The 23,347-nt window shown below is 40.5% G+C and overlaps 1 protein-coding gene across 3 annotated transcripts; it reads right to left on the reverse strand.

Moving 5' to 3' along the window:
* Positions 1 to 842: 842 nt before the first annotated feature.
* LOC109972368 (lipoxygenase homology domain-containing protein 1-like) lies at positions 843 to 22,177 on the reverse strand. 3 transcript variants are annotated; one of them, XM_020621165.1, is made up of 41 exons: positions 22,165 to 22,177; positions 21,493 to 21,607; positions 20,517 to 20,597; positions 19,690 to 19,874; positions 18,712 to 18,810; positions 18,095 to 18,243; positions 17,883 to 18,006; positions 17,474 to 17,724; positions 17,261 to 17,396; positions 16,908 to 17,068; positions 16,709 to 16,795; positions 16,272 to 16,407; positions 15,954 to 16,108; positions 15,693 to 15,853; positions 14,955 to 15,031; positions 14,652 to 14,848; positions 14,346 to 14,538; positions 14,078 to 14,238; positions 13,654 to 13,987; positions 13,338 to 13,489; positions 12,386 to 12,519; positions 11,290 to 11,438; positions 11,068 to 11,172; positions 10,849 to 10,977; positions 10,585 to 10,749; positions 10,299 to 10,480; positions 10,082 to 10,198; positions 9,458 to 9,620; positions 9,012 to 9,166; positions 8,601 to 8,810; positions 8,344 to 8,470; positions 7,992 to 8,200; positions 7,687 to 7,872; positions 6,969 to 7,096; positions 6,748 to 6,865; positions 5,157 to 5,334; positions 3,384 to 3,569; positions 2,960 to 3,130; positions 2,155 to 2,293; positions 1,740 to 1,895; positions 843 to 1,639 (listed from the first exon to the last, which is right to left on the reverse strand). In XM_020621165.1, coding segments are annotated over exons 1-41 (6,543 nt in total). In that variant the 5' UTR covers positions 22,166 to 22,177; the 3' UTR covers positions 843 to 1,158. The 3 variants fall into 3 exon arrangements, with proteins under 3 accessions (XP_020476821.1, XP_020476822.1, XP_020476823.1); XM_020621166.1 differs by lacking the exons at positions 18,712 to 18,810; positions 19,690 to 19,874; positions 20,517 to 20,597; positions 21,493 to 21,607; positions 22,165 to 22,177 and having other exon boundaries at positions 18,124 to 18,206; XM_020621167.1 differs by lacking the exons at positions 12,386 to 12,519; positions 13,338 to 13,489; positions 13,654 to 13,987; ... (16 more) ...; positions 21,493 to 21,607; positions 22,165 to 22,177 and adding an exon at positions 11,517 to 11,561 and having other exon boundaries at positions 844 to 1,639.
* Positions 22,178 to 23,347: the final 1,170 nt, after the last annotated feature.

Below are 23,347 nucleotides of genomic sequence, written 5' to 3' on the forward strand. Positions count from 1 at the left end.
ATTTTGTTGCTGCTTGAATCTGAAAAACAAAACTGAAGAGAAAATCCCAAAAAGTGCCAGTGAAAGGGCTGCCGACATCCTCGTATGAAAATCTGCTGTTTAGCTGTGACTGCGCAATGTTTTTCAGTATAGGATATTTTATCTGAAAATAGAACTATTAATCATTAATATTAAAGCAATAGCGCATTAATGGTGATGAGTGTGTTGATGAAGAAATGAGTGAGCACATTATGGGTAAATTTTAGATTCACATTTGGTGGAATTTTGTACTTTATTTATTATTGCTACTAATAATGATGATAATGATTTCAAAAGTTGCATTGCTAAACCCAAACTGTTTTGTTTTGTTTTTTTAATTTTAATTTTATTTCATGGCTTGTATATTATCCTTTTGTATGTGCTCTTTTTGTAATAAACTGCTCAAAATGGATGAGTGCTTGGTCTTCTGCTTTGTGCATTCATTTTTATACATTTATCTAAAATTCATATACCTCTAGAATATTTGGAATCTCAGCTCATAGTAACCCACACAGAATTATCACATTCTAAAGAACTGGCAGTGTACAGTGGGTTTATCACAACTATTACACTGGCAGCAACTGTCTGTGTGATTGGACACGGATTGATAACAGCAGTGAGACTGAACCAGAACTATAAAGTTGCAGGCTCTTAAACCAAAACGATGAGCTGACAGACACTCACAAGTTCTGTAGAGCTCAAAGGAACGACAGAACCAATGAGCTCATCAACATGAGTGACCTCTTTCACATAGATAAAATAAAATAGTTACTGTAATATAGTTTCTGGAACCATCAGTGAGTCAAACAGGATGGAAACTGAGTATTACAAATGAGTTTAATCTTTTATAAAAACCTCCATTATAACAAAGCTACTAAGCAAACCATCCATGACATATGAGAATTAAAAAGGATGGCACTTACGGTTTCCTGACCAAAGAATATAGCTGCTGTCAGAGTAATTCACTGCAGGTGCTATTCCCAGGTAGTATGAACTATCTAATTATAACTTCATCTTAAAAAACTATGAATGGAAAAATCTGTCTCAGTTCCTGAGATACAAAACCTTTTGAAGCAGAATCACTTTGGTCATTACTGTGATATCTCTCTGCTATGGAGGTTTTTAGAAATAATACCTTCCTTAGTATTTTGGGTAGAGGGCCCTGGCAATCTGTCTGTCAGCCTTCTTGATGTCCAGCCACTTTCGACAGAGGAAAATGGTGGTGACACCACTGGCTGTGTTGGTTACTTCTACACGATCCAGCAGCCAGCTGGGGTTAATACCAGAGTTGTCATGCTCCACCAGAACCTTCTGCAGTTCTCCCATGTCCAGCATTTCCAGCAGGAAACGGTCAGTCTGCCCACGTTCAAATAGGTTGCGAAACTTCTGCCGCAGCTTCCGACGGCCTGAATCTCCACTGGAGCCATAGATAACAATGAAAACATTGGCATCGGTACCTGCTCCCTTCTCATCACCTGTGACGACAATGATCTCGTACTTGATGGGCACCAGGCTTCGAGCTTTACTGGCAAAGCTCTCGATGGTCTTTGTGCACTCAAAGGTCAAAAAGTCATCCCTCTTTGGAGAGAGAGGGATGAGGGCATTACAAGTGAAGATGTACCTGGAGGAAACAGAGAAAGAACAATATAAAAAAAATGCTATGAATGTGGTAAAAACAAACAATTTGACAGTTAGTCACTGAGTAGTAGCCACTGTCTTACTTGTTTCCCAGTTCCCTTTCAGTAATGACAACGTCTTCCACAAGCCAGTAAACCTCCCCCTTTACTTTCTTTCCATCTTTAGGTGTGTGGCCCAGGCAAATACCAGCGATATCGCCCAGGTTCTTGGATGAAAACTCAAACCTGTCAACATTTCCCCTAATAAGAACATAAGCATGTTAGAATGAGTAGCTATTCTCTTAAACTGGCACACATACATAAATTCATATCACCGCCATTTTGTTCTGTGTCAGAAAGAATTTCCAACAGGATACTGTAATGTCATCATAGTGCATCAGTGCTGGTATATTATAATAAATGTAAAGCAAGAATTAGAGGGGGAGAAACCACATTTCCTTGAGCGTATTTATGCAGACAAGTTGTGGCTCACTGAATTAATCTTGCAGCAAATACCTACCGCAGGAACCTCCTCTTCTTTGAGGAGTTCTCCATTACAAATTCTTTTGATCGGCCCTTCTTCCCCTCAAGTATGATCCAAGCATTTTCTTTGGTTTCAGCTTCAGCCGTGTCTCCAGTTGTGATACAAATTTCATATTCTTTAATAGAGAAAATATGGACACAGTAACAGTAAATTGTCTCAGTTGTCCTCAAACAGAAATGGCAACACACAGAATACACAGCATACATAAACATGCTTTAAGCACAAAAACTTTCATTAAATGAGTGCTCTTTAAAGTTACAATCCTTATAATTTTCATGAAAAACCCAGTTTTTGCTACTATTATGTTCTGCATTTTCCTATAATAGCCTTTAAATATATTTTGATGCACCAATGACCTATTTACATAGTAGTTTTTATTGTTAGCAGTGGACTCTACTGTTTCCCATGCAGGAAACATTACAGGATGAAATCCAGCATCATTTTGTTCAGTTATATATTTATGGCTTTTTCTTAAGTGGATCATTTTTAAATATTTCTGGGAATGAGGATGTCACACCCTGTGCAACATGAAATCAGAGTTGATAAATGCATGATGGGAAAACATTGCAAGTTTTTTTGGCTGCGCTGTAAACAGGTAAACCAGTTGCTCTTGTTATATGTCTGACAATGTAGCTGCTCGATGAGTGCTTGCTGCCTCCAGAATTATGGGACCTGTAGTAATAAGCTACAGTTGCTGTTAGCACAGTAACCACAAGTGTCACCAAATCAAGCAGGACTGAAATGATTACAGCTTTAAGATGTATGTATGTGTTGGCCTTACTGGTCTTCTCATTGAGGTCAACATAGTCGTTGTTAGCACAGGCCAGATCTCTCATTATCTGCCCATCATCATCACTTTTGGCAAGCCAGCGGTCACAGGGAAAACGAAACATTTTGTCCATCATCTCATCCTTCACATCAATGTACTCCAAATGCCATCCTGGAGCAATACCTGGGTGTAACGGGATCAGGAAATGACAGTAAGTAAAAATGCTGTTCTATTAAACCTTCAACTGTCCATGTTTTGTCAAAATCAAGACAAGTTGGGCCTCAGACACCTAATGGAATGGGTGCCACATTTACCTTATGTTTTGTGATTGCAACCTAAGTTTAGAAATGTAACCAAAGTGTTTTCATCTTCAAACTGGCAGTTACAAAGTCCAGATTTCATTAGCCCACAGTGACTGTTCATCTGAGTTGCTGACCTGTGTTGTCATGCCAGACTCGTACTTTGGAGAGCTCTCCCAGGCTGAGGATATCCAAGAAGCGAAATGTGTCCAACTGTTTGCGTTCAAACTTGTTGGGCTTGCTGCTTTCTTTCAGAGCCAGAGTTCCTGAGTCTCCATTTTCTCCAAAAATGATGACCCACACATTAGCATCAGTGCCAGCCCCTGAGGAGACAGCAGTCGCCCATTTACAAAACAAAATCAGACACTCTGCCTTCCTGGACAAACATTATCAGTGTGCTGTCCTGTTTTGATAATCTGACCAGAAAAAGAAAAACATTTGATTAAACAAACACAATGTGATTGGAAATGTGACCCTAACAGTGCTTAGACTGAGTTCTAAGTGTACACTGGTACCCTGAATCAATTATTACAAAACAGTTGTATCATTTAAACAATTTCTGATTGTTTTGATATTATTGTGACTAAAAAGCATTAGGCTCATGAAAATGGAACATGCACAACCTCATCTATGATCAGTTTTAGTGTGGTGATTATAAATGTAGAGGTTTTTTACTATGCTGCAAACATAATTTTTGCACTTTTTTATAAATACAGACTGTGACTCCCTAAGGAAACTGATGAGCTAACCACAGCACAAACCTCACTCACTCTGCACCATGTTGTCAGTGTTAATGATTTAAACTTGTGCCTATATACTAAGCTACAAAGATGATATTTTAAATGACAATATTAATTAGCAATATTAAAACTGTGAAATGTAAAAAATGCTTTTTACTGTCTGTTGCTGTTACCTTTAAATCATATACTCATGTACATACATACCAAGCATTCAGACTTCACACTATAAATGCAGATCACCCCATAAAAATCCCAAAGGAGTCCATTACTTTATGCACAGCATTGTCTGTGTAATGTTGTCTGCATACATGTGCCTGTATTTGTGTCTATCAGCCTGGCTCATTATTCATCCCACAGTGTCAGTGGTGGTGCAGGGCTACATCTTATCTGCCAGTAAACGCTGAGGGCTGAGAGCAGTCCTTTGAAGTTGGCTCAGACTTCTCACCACGCTATCGTATTGATCAGCAGCCCCAGAGAGCTATAGAAAGTACTCCATGAAGACAGAGCAAAGCCGTGTGAAGGCTGTTCATTCAGTTTTGCTGACAAAACAGGATGACTAAAGTGGAGTTTAAAAATAAAAACTTCAACAAAAAAGAAAAAAGGGGGGAAAAGTGCATGGGTAGCTTTTTCAGACATTAATATAATCCAGTGGTTCTTCTTTCAATGGTGCTGTACATTTCTCTTCCTGTGTGCTTGAATCATCTTCCCAGTGATATTGCAGACCAGCAGGGTACCTATGAACTGTGCAAGCCTGGACCTTCATACTGTATGCACTTTAATGCTATGGCTGTAGGAGTTCAGACAACATGACCGCAACAGTCGGGAAATGGTTGGAAAAAATGACTTGACATTTGGACCCACTTCAAATATAACCCCACTGAGAGAACTAGTGAGTGTGTAACTTTATGTTTTCAAGAGAGAAACCATGCAGCTAATGTTGGGAAGAAAACCACAACCCTGAAAAGACACTTCAAGGTGCAGCACAAGCTTTATTAAACCAGCTAAAGTCAGTGTGGTCTAAGTTACTTATTGGCATCTCACAACAATTGTGTTACACCTACTGAAAAGGTCAGTCAGGTAAGTTGGCTAAACAAGTGTGACAGTATGTTTTCAATGGGACTGCTTGGTTTAGGAACCAGTTATCAGGAGCTGCACGTGTTTAGGCCTTACTTGAAACATCACTGGTCTTGACCTGGACGATGTAGGTGGTGAGCTCCACCATCATCTCCCCGTCCACCACAGCAGCCATCTCGCAGATCATGGTCCTCTTGGGTCCACGTGTCCTGGACAGCCAATCCTCATAGGTAAACTCGGACACCTCCTCTGTGGTCAGGTTACGCATGACCACCTGAACGCACAGAGTCAGCTCTTTAAATACAATATTACACTTACTGTAAATGTCATTCACAGTTCTACTCTTTGAGTTGTTTTATCAACCATCATAGCCAAAGCACAAACAAAAATCACTTGACAACTGTCACTGTAATAAATGGTGTGACATCAAAAGCATATAAATGCACACTTATCCTATCTTAGATTTATTAGATTTAGTTGCTGGTATGTACACAAACCATTGCCTCACCCAAGACATTGGATCATTTGTTCTGGGAAGCATTTTATTATGAGACAAAGACTGGGCTCAGACAACCACACTTCTATTAGCTCTCCACTTTGCATATTTATTTGGCCAGATTACTACACTGGCAGTTTGCCTGGTGCACTGTTATGCCCATTTCAATACACAGAGCCAGTAATCCATAAAGGCAGCACATCTGATTGTGATGCTGAGCACACATGGCTCTGTGCAGGGTCAAGTCAAGGAGATGTTCGCAGTCACTGAGTCCCAGGCATGGACAGACAGGGCTTGGTATTGTTTCTGACTGCGCTGCAGGCATGGCGCCTTTACCAGAGAAGACATATGCATAGGAAATGTGTACTGTTTCATCAAGCAGGTGGTCTGGGACAACGAGCTGAATTTGGAGGTGAGCTGTGATGTTGTCCTTACAGTGTCAGCTCAAAAGAAAAGGTGCTGACCATGTTGAGAAACTATGTATACAAATGCAATCAATTCTATTGCAGGACTACAGATTACAAATTGATAATTTGTAATCCATAGTCCAATCCATAATCCAATTTGCTCTAAGAGCAAAATAAATTGTTCTCTCTTGCACTACTACTACTACTGAAAAAACACACAGTCATCCATAATAAGCCTGATAGTGTGGATATGTGTGTGTGTGTGTGTGTGTGTGCCCATGGTGCCAGTAACAACAGCATGCAGAATAAAATGGGTCAATATGCTCACTCTAGGAACTGCTGGTCTTGCTGCGCATGTGTATCTGTGTCTTTGTGGGCGGGTGAATCATTGACCATTCTCCTGCAGGCATGGATAGATGTGTGTGTGTGTATTTCTTTGTGTGATACAGTACAAAAGACTGAATGATCCTGTGACCTAAAGCACACAGCACCAGGATGAAAACACAAACCTGTGACTGCTTTGTCCTAATTATTTTGGAAGAAGCAAGCAAATACTTGTTCTGCTTTTTTATGCTTCTAGTTTTATGGATGAGGTCAATGTTATTTTTTTCCATAACCAATGAACCCATGACAAGATTAAAGGAAACTTGGACGTGGTGTATGATCGGCTGAGTTAAACCTTGGTCATCTTTCTTCTTGTGGGAAGCACTTAACCATTTTTCATATGTAAACATCTCCAGAAAACATGTTTGTCTGTCACTGTGAAAGGTTAAAGTGAGCTGACCTTATCCAGAAACCAGTCAGGACGACTGCCGGAGCCATCAATACGAAGCCTCATCTTCCTCAGTGGGGCAATGTCATTGATCTCCATTTTGAAAGTGTCCTCATGACCACGCTCAAACCTGTTATTTGCCACGCAACCGAGACCAAGTTTATCATCTTCAACACAGTGAAACTGTCTTTTATTTTATATTGTCTCCAATGATAATATCCATGTTTGGTTACCTGTCCTCATTCTTCTGCAGCAGCATCTCCTCTGTGCTGCCATTGGCCCCAAACACAGTCATGAAGATCTGGGTGTCTGTTCCTGCATTCTGCACGTCTCCTGTTATCACTGTCACCTCATAAATAATCTGACGTGAAAACATCAGACATTTTACTTTCTATACACTTTAAAAGACCAGGTGAAAAGGATATGAATGAATCTTGCAAGGGCAGGACATGACATGGGACTGGAGACTCTACCAAGCTATGAGCCATTAGCCACAGACACAGACATGTAAAAGGCTCCCCACCCCTCCTACATAAAAGCAGGACCCTCAGATTGACAGAGACATAAACAATACACTGTTTGTAATCATTTTGTGTCTGTGGTCATGTTGTATCTCTTTGTGGCCATTGACTCTCCAACAATAGCCAGAGGCTCTATTTAGAGCCCAGTGGGTCAGGGGGTCCCTAGAGACTTGTTAGTATTTTACTTGAAAATTACTTCTACTCAATTTATTGAAGAGCCACCAAGCTGAAGGACAACACATTACAAAAAAAATACATTTTTGGTACCAAAGGATGGGATTTGTGTGTAAACTGTTTCTTTGATTTCATTATTTCATGAATTCACAAACAGAGTCATTATCATTGGTTGATTAAAGTAATTTGATTTAACTGTAATGTATATTTTCTGCCATATGGCTATGCTTATGTCAGTTTGTTCACATTTATGTACCTTCTGAGAGACAGAAACAGCCTCTGCATCCAGCACGTTGAATACTCTAGTGGTCAACCCGTCTCCTCGATCTTTGGCCAGCCAGCACTTGCAAGCAAATATATATTTGACCCCTTTGGTTGGCACAGCAACGGACAGCTCATCAACCAGCCAGCAACTCTCAGGAGTAGCCCCATCATGGCCGAGCTTCAGGGAGGGAGAGAAACAATCACTTCGAGCAACACGGGTGTATTTTTCTGTGTTTCTGTGTGTGAGAGAGTGCACAATCATCACTGAAACACTAAAAGCATCCCCCCAGCCCTCACCTCAACCTTTTTGACATCCCCCACATCTGAACCGTAGGACTCAAAGCTCTCCATAGTGCCAGTCTCAAAGCCCTTTCTGCCATCCGACAAGTCCAGCCACAACCTCTCTGTCTGGGTGTGATTGGTCCCGATAATTATTACATAAGCCCTGCTGGTGGTGCTGGCCTCTCGCTCCAGTCCAGTACAGATGGTGATGTGGTATGGTATGACTGTACAAGAAGGGCACAGCACTTATTCATTCATGAGAGAATTAGACTGTGCAGAAATGTCTCTGTTCTAATATTAATAGCAAACACTGCAGGGCAGAAGATGAATCAGGCATGCACCGTTGAAGATTCTTGACTTTTCTTACTTGGGAGCTCAGTTTCTTCTTCCTTCTTCTTTTTGTTCTTTTTGTTCATGTTATTATCAACATTATTCACTGTCAAAGCCCAGTTCTTTTTGTTACTGCTCAGACTTTCTCTTGCTCCTTCATAACCCTGAAAGGACACAACACACGGCGATGCAGACAAATGCACAAACAAAATGTTGTTCTATTGGGTTTTACTATCCCCTGTGCCATTTATACCTTACACCTTACACACAAGCATACACACACTTTCATGTTACCTTGACATAGAAGACTCTTTCAATGCATCTGTCCTCCCTCTTCTTAGAGAGCCAGCGTTCACATAAGAAGAGGAAGACCTCCTCTGTGTCCACATCAACCACCTCCACCTGGTCCAGGTACCAGTCAGGACTCACCATGCTGTTATCGTGGCGGATTTTTATCTTGAAAACCTGTCCGAGGTCGACTGCCTCTATAGTGAACTTATCCACCTGGGGAGATAAAACATGGCACCTGATGACTAATGTAAGCGTAATTATATACTCTTTTATATAATATGCTTACTGTAATTCTGAGGATTTTACATTATTCATTGTGCCAGAATTATTTGTCTATCTTGCATATCTTACAATACAAGAGAGCAAAATAAAAAGAGATAGAGGAAATTAGCCATAAAATCTGTGCTTTCTTACAGATCCTCGTTCAAATTTGTTGGTGTTTGTCTCGGACTTGTTGAGTTTCCTCTCCCCGGTGTCCCCCAGGTTCCCGTAAATTGTGAGGAAGACATTGGCATTGGTGCCAGCTCCATACACATCACCTGTCATCACTGATACTTGATATGTGTGAGCTGTAGTGGGGATAATTATAACAAACAAGCACATAAGGGAATGATTTAAGGCAAATGGAAGAAAATAGGACTGAAAAGAAAGTAGTTTCCCATCACTGCTTGATGTCATTGTCATAAAAGAAACTCATTCAGGGATAGAAAGGACCTAAAGGAAAAATGTCTCTTGCTTCCAAACTAATGCCCAGAAAGGCAGCAAACAAGCAGTACACAGCAGCAAGACAAATCCTGCATATATGTCTGCATGTTTGTAGGTATTATAAATACAGCTGAATGTGTGGCTTGCTAACATACTCTCCAGGGCATCTTCCACCTCGACTTCAGTGACTTTCAGGCTTCCATCTCGTGATAGTTTCTCGGTGATGATGTCAGAGGGCACCAGCTCTCTCACTGTTTCTCTATCATCCTCTGACTTAGCGAGCCAGCGCTCACATGGGAAGATAGCAGTCTCTGAACCCTACAGAGAGAGAGAGAGAGAGAAGCACAGGGCTAAAACACACCTGCTGTGCCATTTGTGTGAACACAGTCCAAGCACTAGACTATCCTCACCTATCTGTGAACATCTCCACCTACTGATCAAAAATAGTGTTGATCCGTTACCAGTAGATGTGAGTAGCAATATGTTTACAAAGACAAATATAATCATTCGTTTGAGATGTTTAGGTACAAGTATTGAGACCAATATCAGTGATTGGGCCCTGAAGCATTTAAGATGATCGATGTCTCTATTTTGGTGGTAAACTGTACTATACTAAACTGTACTAACTTCCTTTAGCACTTGTACTGATTGCTACTTTATACTTCTACTCCACTAGAATTCATAAACAAATGTGCATTCTGCGGGTCTTGCTACTTTTTAGCAAAGTAAACGAGCTGACTACTTCCTTCACCGTTATGTCTGTCCTCCACAGACAGTACCTTTCCCTTCCTGAGCAGACGTCTGATCTCCACTCTGTCCAGATGCCATCCTGGGTTAACCCCACGATTGTCGTGGCCGATACGGATCTTCTCAATTACATCACCCACATCTTCTAGCTACACAGAAAGCAGAACACTAAAATGAAGTATTCAGTATTTAAAAGTACACTGCTGACCAGGAGTACCACTTCTAGCTATTCATGACAATATACTGTACCTCAACAATAAACATGTCCTCAGCTCCTCTCTCAAAATACATCCTCCTCTCCCTCTTGTTGACACACAGAGACTTCTGCTGGGTGCACATGGCATCTCGTCCATACAGGACAATAAAGACATCTGCATCTGTGCCAGCTCCAAACACATCACTTGTAAAGATTTTAATCTCATAAGGAACAACTACAAAATAAAAGAAAAAGAAAAGGTATCATAACCAGCTATGTGCATATAATAACAAATGTATTTAACATTTGCAAGGTGATTAAGAACACACTGTGATTTACATGGTGTATAATACTCTGTCTGAAGAGGATTTGGGAAAAGGTCCCTAATGATGGCCCCATCATCCTCCCCTTTATCCAACCACTGACCACATGGGAACCGTTGTTTCTTTCCCAGAGACGGGGCATCAATCTCCACCCAGTCAAGGAACCAACCTGCTGATCCTCCTTAAACAGTGACACAAGTTAGTATATTCCTGTTTGCTGTAGAATTGTAAGTCATTCTGCATTATTCACTGCACATGTAGGGAGTCCATCCTACTGTACCACAGTTGTCGTGTCCAATTTGTAGCTTCTTCAGTGGCCCAATGTCCACAGCTTCCACAGTGAACTCATCAATCATACCTCTTTCAAACTTATTCTTATGAGTCTTTGATGCCTTAAGGTTAATTATCCCTGTAGATGAGCACATTACAGACTATTTCAATTATTTTAAATACACTTGTACACAGATATACAATAATGCTGTATGACTTAAAATATTACCTGTGTCATCCTTGGTGCCATACAGGGTTATGAAGACATTGGCATCTGTTCCTGCGTATTTCTTTTCACCAGTTTTAATCCTAATTGTGTATGTTGTTGACATGGCTGTTGTAAGAAGACATCAGAGTGAAATAATGATTGAAAAATCATATCCTCATTCATCAATTTATAAAAGCTATTCTTTGGCATAATTTCTCTGTGCAGTCATATTGTTGTTCTCACCTTTCTGTTCCAGACCAAGTGTGGCTTCAGCATCTTCCTCATCATCATCCCCCTTCTTCATAAAGGCCTCGTCCACAGGAACCAGCTCCCTTGCAAGCTGCCCATCATCCTCATCAACAGCCAGCCAGCGTTTACAAGGGAAGAAGTACCTGAACCACAACATGTCATAGTTAGGCCTTTTCCACTAAAACCTATAACAGAAGGTATACCTGACTGTTTCCACTGACCCCAGCCCGCTTTGGAAGCGAGATCCTGGAGCTCAGTTTCAGCACCCCTCAGGAGGTCACGCTAAATCAATTTCCAGGAATGCGAGGAAGAAGAGGGTGGGTGCTGGTGGGACTGTCGCCCTGAATGATTAAATGGCAGGATCCTCACATCTTAAGTATTAGTGTTACACGCAGTGTGTGAACATACACTCACTGGTTTAGAGGTAAAATAGGGACTTCACACATACAAGGAACATTGCACTGTCTGCTCAGATGTGGGTGCGAGGAGCGCAGCCCTGTCCTTGTGTAAACAGTAACCAGCACAAGGAAAAATGCAGTGGAAAAGCAAAGTGTAACAGGCCACATCAGCCCGTTTGATCACAGGTACGATAAGCTCCAGGTTACGACTTGTTAAGTTCCTGCTCGGGGAATAACACTGATATTTAGTGTAGTTCACAGGATACATAGCGACAGTGTCAACCAGAGGCCCTACTTAAAGAGGCTCTTAAAGGTTCCTGTGTCCAAAAATACATACCCTCCTTTTTAAAATTACCCTACAGTAAATCTCCTTGGACATGCTGTGACTGCTGTACCAGAATATTTCACAGTACCATTTTACACCACACAGTGGGGCTCCAGAGTCATTTTATGGACAAAGGTTCTTTCTGATATGAGGGATGATGTTCTTTTGTGTAACTTGAGGCATTGATTTGGTGTCTAGTATGAGTCAGCAAGGTGTAAATCTCTTCTTATCTATAAAATAATGATCACCTACTTTTTAATTTAATTAACTGGTTAATGCAAACCTGGGGTTTGTGTGAAAATCACATCTAAAGTACACTGATGATGGATCACTGCTATTTTTCTAAAATCATCACTTCATTACTTACGTGGTGTCATCTTTGTTGTCTACAATCTCCACCCTGTCCAGAAACCAGCCAGCACTGGTGTGGCTGTTGTCATGTCGGATCCTAAGCTTCTTCAGAACACCTAAGTCGACTGCTGTGATGTTAAAAATGTCCTCCTGGGTCACAGGCGAACAAACCGGTGAGAAAAGGTCAAGAAACATCACAGGTTTTAGGTTAGCAGTCCATGAGAACCTCACTACCTACTTATTTGAAGTGGCATTAACCTGCAACGCTCCTGACATCCTACATTTATTTGACAAGAGGAGCTCAGTCAAGAGAACAGCATCAGCGATAACAATCATGTCCACAACAGATAAAAAAAAATACAATGCATTTTGAAGGCTTCATAGTGGAAAAGTGAAGTCTCTGTAGAGAACTGAAGACAACACACTTATAAATGTTTGAAGTCTTATGTTTTCAAATGTTTGGAGAGAATCTGTAATGTGCCCTAGACTGCAGATTGCCTTATGAAGCTCAATAATTAACACATTTGATATTGTTTGTTCAATCCATGCATAAATCAAAATATTAAAAATTGCATCTTGTAATTTTACAGGGGTTATGTGCTTATAATATTTCTTGGCTGGGCACAGTGACGTCCTGTTAGAGACTCTGGCTGCAGTTTTTACAGGTTGGTTTTAGTAAACAAACAATATATAACATGTTAATTAGCTAATTAGTGGGTTTTAAAGGAGCTGTTAGGCAGATTTTTTCCAACTGCTTCTGCCCTTTATAGAATTACTGCTAAGCTAAACTAACATCTCCTGACTGATTTATATTCGAGGGACAGACATGCAAGTGGTATCAATTTTCTCAAGATAGCGAATATGAATATTTCCAAAATGCCTTTACTTTAATTAACTATTAATTTAACACAAAAAGTTCATATAAACACTCAAAATATCTAATAAAAATCAACACATCCAAAACCTACCTGGCCTTTCTCAAATTTGTTCAGGTTGTTGGACTTCCTGAGCCATCGCTCTCCTGTGTCACCGGTCTCTCCGTAGATGTTCATGTAAACACTGGCATCAGTCCCTGCCCCCCACATAGTCCCAGTGAAGACATGAACCTCATAGAAGTTCACTGAGAGCAAGGCAAAGTGAGTAACTCATCAGTGACAACATCAGTAACATTGCACATGAAGACATTTGCAGCATTAATTTAAAATGTCACAATTAAAACAATAATATGTAGTCTTAGGAAGCTAATAATGGTGGGTCAGCACATTATATTCAAGCTTGTATTACCCTCCAGGTTTTCGTTGTCCTCAGTAAGAAGCTCAACCACAATCTCTCCATCCTCCTCATCCCTGGCCAGCCAGCGGTTACAAGGGAAGGAATATGTCACCACCACTTCCTGCATCTCCTCAACTATCTCCACCTCCTCCTCGTCTTCTTTTTTCTTCTTTTTCTTGTCCTTTTTCTTGTCTTTCTTTGTGTCCTCTTTCTTCACCTCAACCTGCACCATAGCCATCATCAGCCGCTTGATGTCCACTGTCTCCAGGAACCAGCCGTCTCCAATTCCCTTCCCGTCATGGTAGATACGTATCTTGTAGATCTTGCCGACATCCTGAGCCTCAGTCTGGGTAGGTTAGTTATAAAACCGTGGTCAAACCAAGAACTTAAATCACCATCAGACGTTGACATAGCATGACATAGACTTCATACAGACCTTAAATATTTCAGTAGTGCCACGTTCAAAATTGTTGGAGCGACTCTTGAGAGCAAGAACTTCAGTTTTTCCTTTATCTCCATAGATCTGACAAAAGACATTTGCATTGGTGCCACCTGCACGCACATCCCCTGTGACCACTGTTACTTCATAGATGATCACTGTTAACAAGAGGGCATTACAGCAATATGACAAGAAGAGCAATATGTAAAGAAGAGAAATAAACCTCAACTCAATATCTGTTCTGGTTTTTAAAATGATGAATTACATTGTTCAATGTCCAGGATCTCACTGGGATAGATCTCAACCTCCACTTTCCCATCAGCCTCGTCTTTGCAGAGCCAGCGGTGGCTCGGGAACATATACTGAGTTCCATGAACTGGCACAGAGATCTGCACACTGTCCAGAAACCATCCAGCCCTCAGGCCCTCATTGGTGTGACCAATCAGCAGACGGTTGATCTGTAATTACAGAGAAAATGGACAAGTAGAATAGGATGTAATTAGGAAACACAAATAACTGTCTGAACTCTATACTCTACTGTGTGAAGTGTATTCATGTTGAAGGAACGTACCTGTCCAATGTCATAGGTTTCAATTGTAAAGATGTCAGTGCGCCCAGTCTCAAAGTAGTTCTTGAGGTCATTATCTGAGACTGCCAGTATCATTTTGTCAGTATCACCCTTCTCCCCGTACAACTTGACAAACACCTTGGAGTTGGAGCTGGCCCCACTCACATTGCCTGTCTTGATTGCTATGTGGTAGCTGACATCTGACCGTGAGACAAAGATGTAATTTATGAGATTATTAAGAGGACAAGTTTTATTTAGCTTCTGAACGGCTGAATTTTTGTTATAATATGATCTTTATGCACTCACTAAAGAGACGCAGGCCATCCCCAGCTGGAACTAACTCACGGACAATCTGTCCATCATCCTCATTATGGTCCAACCATCTGAAAAAAACACAATGAGAATAAATCCCCAAACATTTTACAGTAAGTAGCCTAAAATTATTGCTCAGATCCCCACTTATCTCATAATGAAAGGGAATAACTATACAACAGACCAGAACCATTATACGTAACACTAAACAAAGGAGTGTCTGTAGGTGTTACATTGGTTTTGCATTGGAAGTTACCTAACCTTTCTCTTTTAACAGGACAGATAGACAGGCTGTAACCAGAAGTAACACTGCACCACAGCCTTGCGGTTTGGCTGCACTTACTGAAGGAGAAAGCTGACTGGCTGCATGCATTTAGTGCCTGTTTGTAGTGGGAAATGCATCCACCGGGTGTTTAACTATTTAAAAACCCTATACCTGAGAACTAGGCAATGCAAATGTGGAGAATTTACAGCACTTATTAGGGCTTTAGAGCTGTATGTATAACCTTTGTACATATAACATATAGTTATTAACTGTTAAACATTTAATCCATTTTTTGCCGAGGGTTATATGAGAACAATCTTTATTTAATGTTTGTTTAACCAGCGATAAAATGTACAACCATGAAAATGGCATTAATCTTATCATATAACTCAGCAAGAAAGCATCCTACTGCATTTCCCAAAACAGCAACCTGTTCCTTTAGGTCGTGTAAAGTATTATTTCCTTGCCTGAAACAGGGGAACTCAATGGCCATAGACTCTGGCTGGCCCTCCTCCCTGACCATCACCTTATCAAGGAACCAGCCACAACCTCCACCACGACCATCATGGCCAACACGGACTCTGCGGACCTGGCCCAAGGACACAGACTCAATGAGGAATTCATCATGCTGAGGGAGGACAGACAAAAACAAATTAAAGATATCTATAGTGCTTTCCCAAATATGTATTTATGTTCTGTGTTCATTTTTTAATTAATAATGCACTCACATTGCCCTTTTCAAATTTGTTGACATTGTTTTTGCTTGTAACCATGAGCCGCTCCCCTGTGTCACCCAGGTCACCAATTATATTGAGGAAGACCCTGGCATCGGTGCCACTGCCGCTGACGGTGCCAGTGCAGATGGTGACACGATACTTTATCACTGAACAATAATGAAGGACAATAGTGTTATTATACGTACAACACCTACATTCACTAAGCACTTATCATTGTAAAGATATTCAACACTACAGGTTGTTAACATGGAGCTCGTGTGCATTTAGGATCAACCAGGTGTATGTATATGCTCTCAGAGTGTCTCTCACAGGGCAACGCCTCATCAATGAGTGCTCCTGTAGCTGGAAGCTCTCTGACAATCTCATTGTCGTCTTCACTGATGTCCAGCCAGCGGCCACACTGGAAAGAATACTTCTCCATTGTCAGAGTTTTAAGCAAAGTGATCTGCAGAAAGTCACATCTTTAAGCACCATCATACACATCTTCATGTTCATGCCTTGCTCCTAATCTGCCTTTCAGATGTGTTAAGATTGCAGCAGTGCTGCTAACACTGTTCAAAACCATTTAAAAAATCAATGACATACTGTATTTTAACTGACATTGGTGAGTGAAACTGTTTCCCTTACAGCTCATGTTCCACATGCTTTCTTTCTAGGTGCAAAAATAAACTAATTGAATGTGTAACTGAGACATAAGTGACACAATACAACAGACCTTGCAGCTCAGACAGAACAAGGGGTCTTACCTTGGCTAAATGCCAGCCAGCAAAAGGATTTCGTTTCTCATGCCAAATGCGCAGTTTCATAAGTCTTCCTATGTCAGGCATTTCAATCTAAAGTCATTCCAAAAAATGTAAAATAACACGTGAAACTTGAAATAATTTGTCTTTGGAAGCTTCACAAAGGCTGTAATGTGCTCCGTTTAGCAGGTGATTCTGGGCTTACCATAAATCTATCAAGCTGGCCCTGTTCAAAATTGTCTGAGTTGTTTTCCAGTTTGATCTCATCAGATTTGCCTTTCTCTCCATAGATTTGCAGAAAAACCTGGGCATCTGTCCCCGCCCCCTTCACATCTGAGGTCCAAATCCACAGGGACCATGGGTACTCTGGAGTGGAAGGAAAGTATATTTGATGCTAAAACAGGCTATTCTGGTTTTAAAGAATTCAAAATGCTCCTAATGAGCAGGTGACATGTTTTCAATATCAGATATAATTCATTAAAATGTGAATTCAATTTTTCTGTGCATAGAAAGTGTGTAATTCTCTGCTTTTTCACTAAGATGAATGAAGACACCCACTCTTCTGTTTTTTCTGCCTGAGAGAGACCATCTCATACAGCTCCCTCTCAATCAGTCCATCCCCCTCATCCTCATCCAGCCACATCCCACATGGAAATGTCTGCTCAATGCCCGTGAATGGACAGTATATTACCACCTAGAAGGGAAATGGGTGTTTGGTGGGTGAACAACACTTTGAGAATCACTCTGTAACCAACAAGGTAAGTGCAGTACCTTTTCACAGTACCATCCTGCACCAATGGCACCATTGTCGTGCCCAATAGTGACCCTGCTGAGCGGGCTGATCAGTTCACAGATCTCAACGTTGAAAATATCGATGAGACCACGCTCAAAAGCGCCACCCTCCAAGAAGATTTTCCCGCTGTTTTTTAAACCCTTGGATCCATGCATTACCATGTGGATCTTGGAGTTGGTGCCTGCACCCCTCACATTTCCAGTCATCACTTGTACATTGTAAATAATACCTAAGTGGATGAGAAAAAATACACAAAAATTCTCAGTGTACCACTAAATTCAAAAGGAATGACATACCTGTGACCATATACAAAAGAAATTAAAATGACATTTTTCTTAAAAAGTGCAGAGAAATCAAATATGAAATAGCAACTTGTGCTGTTCTCACCCATTGGTTGCAGTGAACCAACCAACACATCTCTCTGTATTTTGCCATCATCTTCATCCATGGCAAACCACCGATTAACCGGGAATTCGTACACTTCTTTATTGCCCATGTCATCAATTACCACCTGGAGAGATACATTATACACTGTTGTGAATATTTTTATGTCTGCTTGCAAGTCTGTAAAGATTACAAATGCATTATGTTGTTCATGCCTTATCTAGAAACCATCCAGCTGATGAACCTCTGTTGTTGTGGCCAATGGTGATTTTTCTCAGCCTCCCCAGGTTTGGAGCCTCTATCGTAAACTTGTCCTCTGAGCCCCGTTCAAAGTTGTCTTTGTCACTGTCCAGCCGTCTCTCTCCTGTCAGAAAATAAAATGATTTTAGAATCAAACATTGTAGCCACATTCATTATCGGCAAATAGACAACCTCAATTTTATGGCTAAGTATAGGCAGAATGTATCAGCTGTAGACAGTGCTAAAGAGGAATCACCAGGGTCTAATACTCACATGATTAGTTAATGAATTAACTAGTTGTTTAACAAAAACTTAATTCGCTGCTATTGATTGTTAAGTCATTTATCAAGCAAAAATGCCAAACATCTGCTAACTCTGGCTTCACAGGGATTTACTTCTTTGCTCTAATTATATGATTTTAAAGTTAATATCTTTCAGACTGTTTTGGTCTGTTGATCACGCAAGATAAACCAACCTAAGATGTCTCCTTGGGTGCTGGGAAATTACTAAAGGCCTTTTCTTACAATTCATAAATCAACAGTAGAAAAATTATCAACAGAGAGCAATCAACAATGAAAGATAACACGCCTACCGGTGTCTCCGTTCTCTCCAAAGATATTCAGGAAGACATCAGCATCAGTTCCACTTCCCTTCATATCAGCAGTAAATACACTCACTATGTATTTATTCACTGCAAAACATGGAAATATAACACTGAAAATCTAAATTATATTTAAATAAACAAAAGGCCTAACATTGTAGGAAATGCTAATAGCAGCTAGTAGCATTATGTAAACATAATTAGATGGACTGTTCTATTACCATTAGGTAGGTTCCCTTCTAATCCATACTGAGCTGGTTTCCAGGCTAAATACTCATAACAGTGTGTGCATGTGTCTGCCGTATTGCTCTGACCACTTCCTCACCCTCAGGCTTGGATCTATCTGAGTTTTAGCTTCACAGTGCTCTGCTTGACTTAGGTATAGTGCTGAGGTGTTAGATCAAATTGCAACAGAAGGCCATATACCATATACTGTAGGCTGGTGTACTTGTAGATTACATTCAATTCAGTTATACTCTGAAACAGTAGGAAGATCTGTAGGATAACAGCTTTGTGTACAGAGAGACACATGACACGTGGTACCGTCAAGTTTTCAAGAAATGTTTTTTTTGGCTATATTTCAAAATGTCTCTTATTATTTTGTCTCAGCTCATTCAATTATCAATGAATGTGTGGGGAAAATAACGGAGCACAACTTATATGTTTAATTACCTTTCTAGTATTTGCATCCAGTTGGCTGGGTAGACAGTGTAATTAGCATAAGTACAAGAGCTCCTGCATTATTTCTTAGTTATGAGCTGTTAAGGCTTATGTACATTGCATTTCATATTGGCTTTGAACCTCTTAAAACTACAGCTTTTCCTTAGTGTTTCTGGTGCTTCTTTCATTCTCATTTGTTCTTTTGAAACATGGTAGAGGTACTTGGAATTTTAACCAACTGCTTTTTGTTGATTTGTTTTAACCACTGTGAACTTTTGTGACTACTCTGCGTGTCCCCGAGCGACTTACATTTTGGGACATCCATGGGGTTCAGGCTCCCCAGCAGGTCCCTGACAAACAAGTTGTCACCCTCCTCCCGACTCAGCCAGTTGTTGCAAGCAAAATAGAAGCGCAGATGGGGCCGGTTCACATCGGTCACCACCACCCTGTCCAAGAACCAGCTGGCGTTCATCCCTGTGTTGTCATGCTCAATCCTGGGAAAGGCAACGGTCACGGAGGGACATAAATTCACACTGCAGTCATCAGAATGAGCTTGCCACATCAGATACACTAGTGCCTTTGTAGTGTTTTTTTTTTTTTTAGTTTGTTTGAGTTTCTGCAGTGTTGCATAGCAAATAACAGGGACAATTCATCAACACAAAAAATAGTAAACCCAATTTATGAATAACTGCCATTAAATGTAGACAGATGCACATTTAGAACATATGGCCAATTGTGTTAAAGGATCATACACTGCCCAACTGGAAGAGTTTGCATGTGAACAAATCTATCTACATAACAACAAAAAAACCTCCATCCACCAGTGACTGGCGGCCGTGATGTAACTCAGCCTCCTGTGGAGAAACTAACTCCCAACAACAGATGGGGCTTAACCCTTTGTCTGTCACTGGATGAAGTCCTTTGATAAAAGTTCCTGTGCCATACTGCTGTTATTCTGTGTGAGGTACATTTTATTTTGAAACATAAACAACATAAACTGTGATGTTTTCAGTGACCTACAGCTGTGCATTCTGGGTATCTGTTGCAGCCATGCAAACACTAGATGTTTATGATCGCATATATATATTTTTATATATTGTTATGAATCTCAATCAGCACAGTGGGATTTACTGTACCTTAACTTCTTTATAGGCCCCACATTGTGTGTTTTGATACGGAAAATATCGGTCTTGTTCTTCTCAAAAGCAGTTCTGCTTCTGTACATCAGGGAAACCAAGGAAACATGGAAAATGTCAAAATCTGGGAGACATTCACTGTGATTATGTGTGATGATCAACTTGAAACCTCAAAATGCTTTATGACAAAAGGCTTGGTTGTTTTGCAGGAATCTCTCTTCTGTATAGTCATGCCAGACAAAGAATAGCAGGAGTAAGGAGGAACTATAGTATGTGACATGACTAGTCTTCTTTTCCATTCAGAGGCAAATGAAAGAAGACCACGATGTCATTTCTGGTCATTTTTGTGGATGTTCAAGTGATTCTCAGGGGATCTTATCAGTGGCAGGCTTCCTTTATCTCTGTACATATTAACTGACAGATAGGGTTACTTGTGCAGCGTATAGGATAATGCCAACTTACTGTAAGCCACACTGGACCATGTCACCCACACCTTGTAGTGGTTTCATTTATCCACCTCACATATCACCAACATACCATGTATTCAGTATCTCCATGCTGTGTGACTGTAGTGTTGATGAAATACCACACATGGATGATGATGAGTTACTTTTGCCATATAATATATACTGTACATTGTATAGTAAGCAGTTTTGCCTTACTCAATATAATTTAGGTCCTCTTTGGATACAGGGGGTGGTGGTGGTGGGTGCAATGTGTCTGAGCAGCTGAGGCATATTAAAAATGCAACTCTTTGGAAATTCAGAGTGATTAAATTAATTTGAATTGCATTTGAAGTTCACACTGGCTTTGTTTTTTTCATCATCAGTATCTCCACATTATTTTCCTACTGGTGATTTTACATGTAAACAGATAACAGGGGCATGTATTCATGTATGTTTTTAATAGTAACATGCACCTTAAAGACAATGTATTCATCAAAGTATACTATCAGTGTAACCCCCTTTAAACTCACTTGCTTGCCAGGTGAACCTTGGGTGTGATGCCAAAATCTCCAAAAAGGGTAACAAATACATTAGCATCAGTCCCGGCTCCTTTTACATCACCGGTGACAGTGACCACCTCATACACTGAAAGAGAGAGGAGAATGGAGATAACAAGGACAAGAAGAGATGAAAATGTGTGCAGTGTTGTCCAATTTGTAATTTATATCACAGTTCTGAAACTGTGAGAACCTGTGTAGGAAATAAATTGTATGATGTCTAACAGACTAATCTGGCGAGTTGATCAAAAGGACAAGCCCAAAGTCACATCCTCAGACAGTGTCTAATAATCAATAAGCATTATGTTTCCTTCCTTTCATGGGTGCCAGGGAATTCAATGCAGCGAAACTGCAGTGAATCCATGTCTGGTACATCAGCCAAGCTTCTCACATTTCACATGCGTCTCTTGGTCTGACCAACCCATCCAAAGTTGATGGGAAGGCAAACAGGATGAAAACTCAACTTGAGGGTTCAGTGTCTTGCCCAAGGACACTTCGACATGTGGACTGCAGGCAACGAGATTCGAAACTCCGGATGGGAGATGACTGCTCTACCCACTGAACCACAGTCTCCCCCTTACTTACTGTTTGTGAATAATCAAACTCATGCAAATATATAATATTTAGAAAAGCCAAGGTGGTTACTTCTTAGCCAGAATGGTGGTCCCTGTGTGACAGTTAGTTGCATGTATGCTGCTGTAACAACTTGCTTCCCTATGGGATCTAAAACTAATTGCATCCTCATCAGCCACAGCTGTGCTAATTAGCACATATTAGCCTGCTAACAAACCTAACTGAAGAGAAACAAAATGATGTCCAGTCTGTACAGAGGCAGGTTTTAAGGGCTGGTAGACTGGGCTCTCAGCATTGTTCTGGGTGAATATTGAAAAAGTTAAGGTTGACTGAACAGAACAATTGCTAAAATAATTGTAGCTTCACCAAAAAATTCAAAGAGTGCATAAAGGAACAGAGAGTGAAAGGCAAATACACAGGAAAGCTATGCACAGAGTTAAAAGACAAACAGGAAACACAGTGGCCTGATAAAGAGCAGTTTGGATAATTTACCATGCACAGAGCTATTTAAGCCTGATGAAAGAGAGACAGATAAACAGTGGCCTTATAAAACTGAGCCTAACTCCTTGGAGAGTCATAGACCTGAGTGAGCCAGTGCTTTAGCAAAGACATGTAATCAGGCAGATGGCATTTCTAATGATGATAAACAGTGATGCTTACTGCTGCTTTCATAATTTGGACAATGAACAGGAGCGAAAACTACATTAGCTTTAATCAGTGACTTTATGGTTGCAAATAATGTGCAGTGAAAATGCCAGAAAGTACTCAGACAAGTCACAATTTCAGCTCTCACTTTGTCAATGTGGGGGGAAAATAGATAAAAAGCTTTCCTGTCCAAATGTTATTATGTGTTTATGAGCAATTTACTCCTAGGTTTACACCTCTGAACACAGCTGAGTGGTGCACTTTCCCAATGCTCCTTTATGGCAGTACTATTGATTTGTTTTGCCAAATACATTTCACCAGAAAGAACTGTGATGCTGGAGGCCAGAGTGTGAATCCTGAGTCCCATGTTGGTGTGATTTAGGCAAGTATTGGCTGAGAACAGAGAAAAACTGTGGATTGTTTCAATTCAATGGTGAATTAAACTTCCTTTTGTGCTTCAAGTTACTGCCAGCTTTGTTAATATTTCACCAAGACCACAAACTTTCCCTAAACTTAACCAAGTGCTCTGAGAGCCTAAGGCTATACAAAACAATATCATGCTTTTGTTGCTACAAGCAAATATTGTATTACAAGAGCAGATGCTGGGAAG

Source organism: Monopterus albus, unplaced genomic scaffold (assembly GCF_001952655.1).
Source record: "Monopterus albus unplaced genomic scaffold, M_albus_1.0 scaffold253.1, whole genome shotgun sequence".
NCBI classification, from domain to species: Eukaryota; Metazoa; Chordata; class Actinopteri; order Synbranchiformes; family Synbranchidae; genus Monopterus; species Monopterus albus.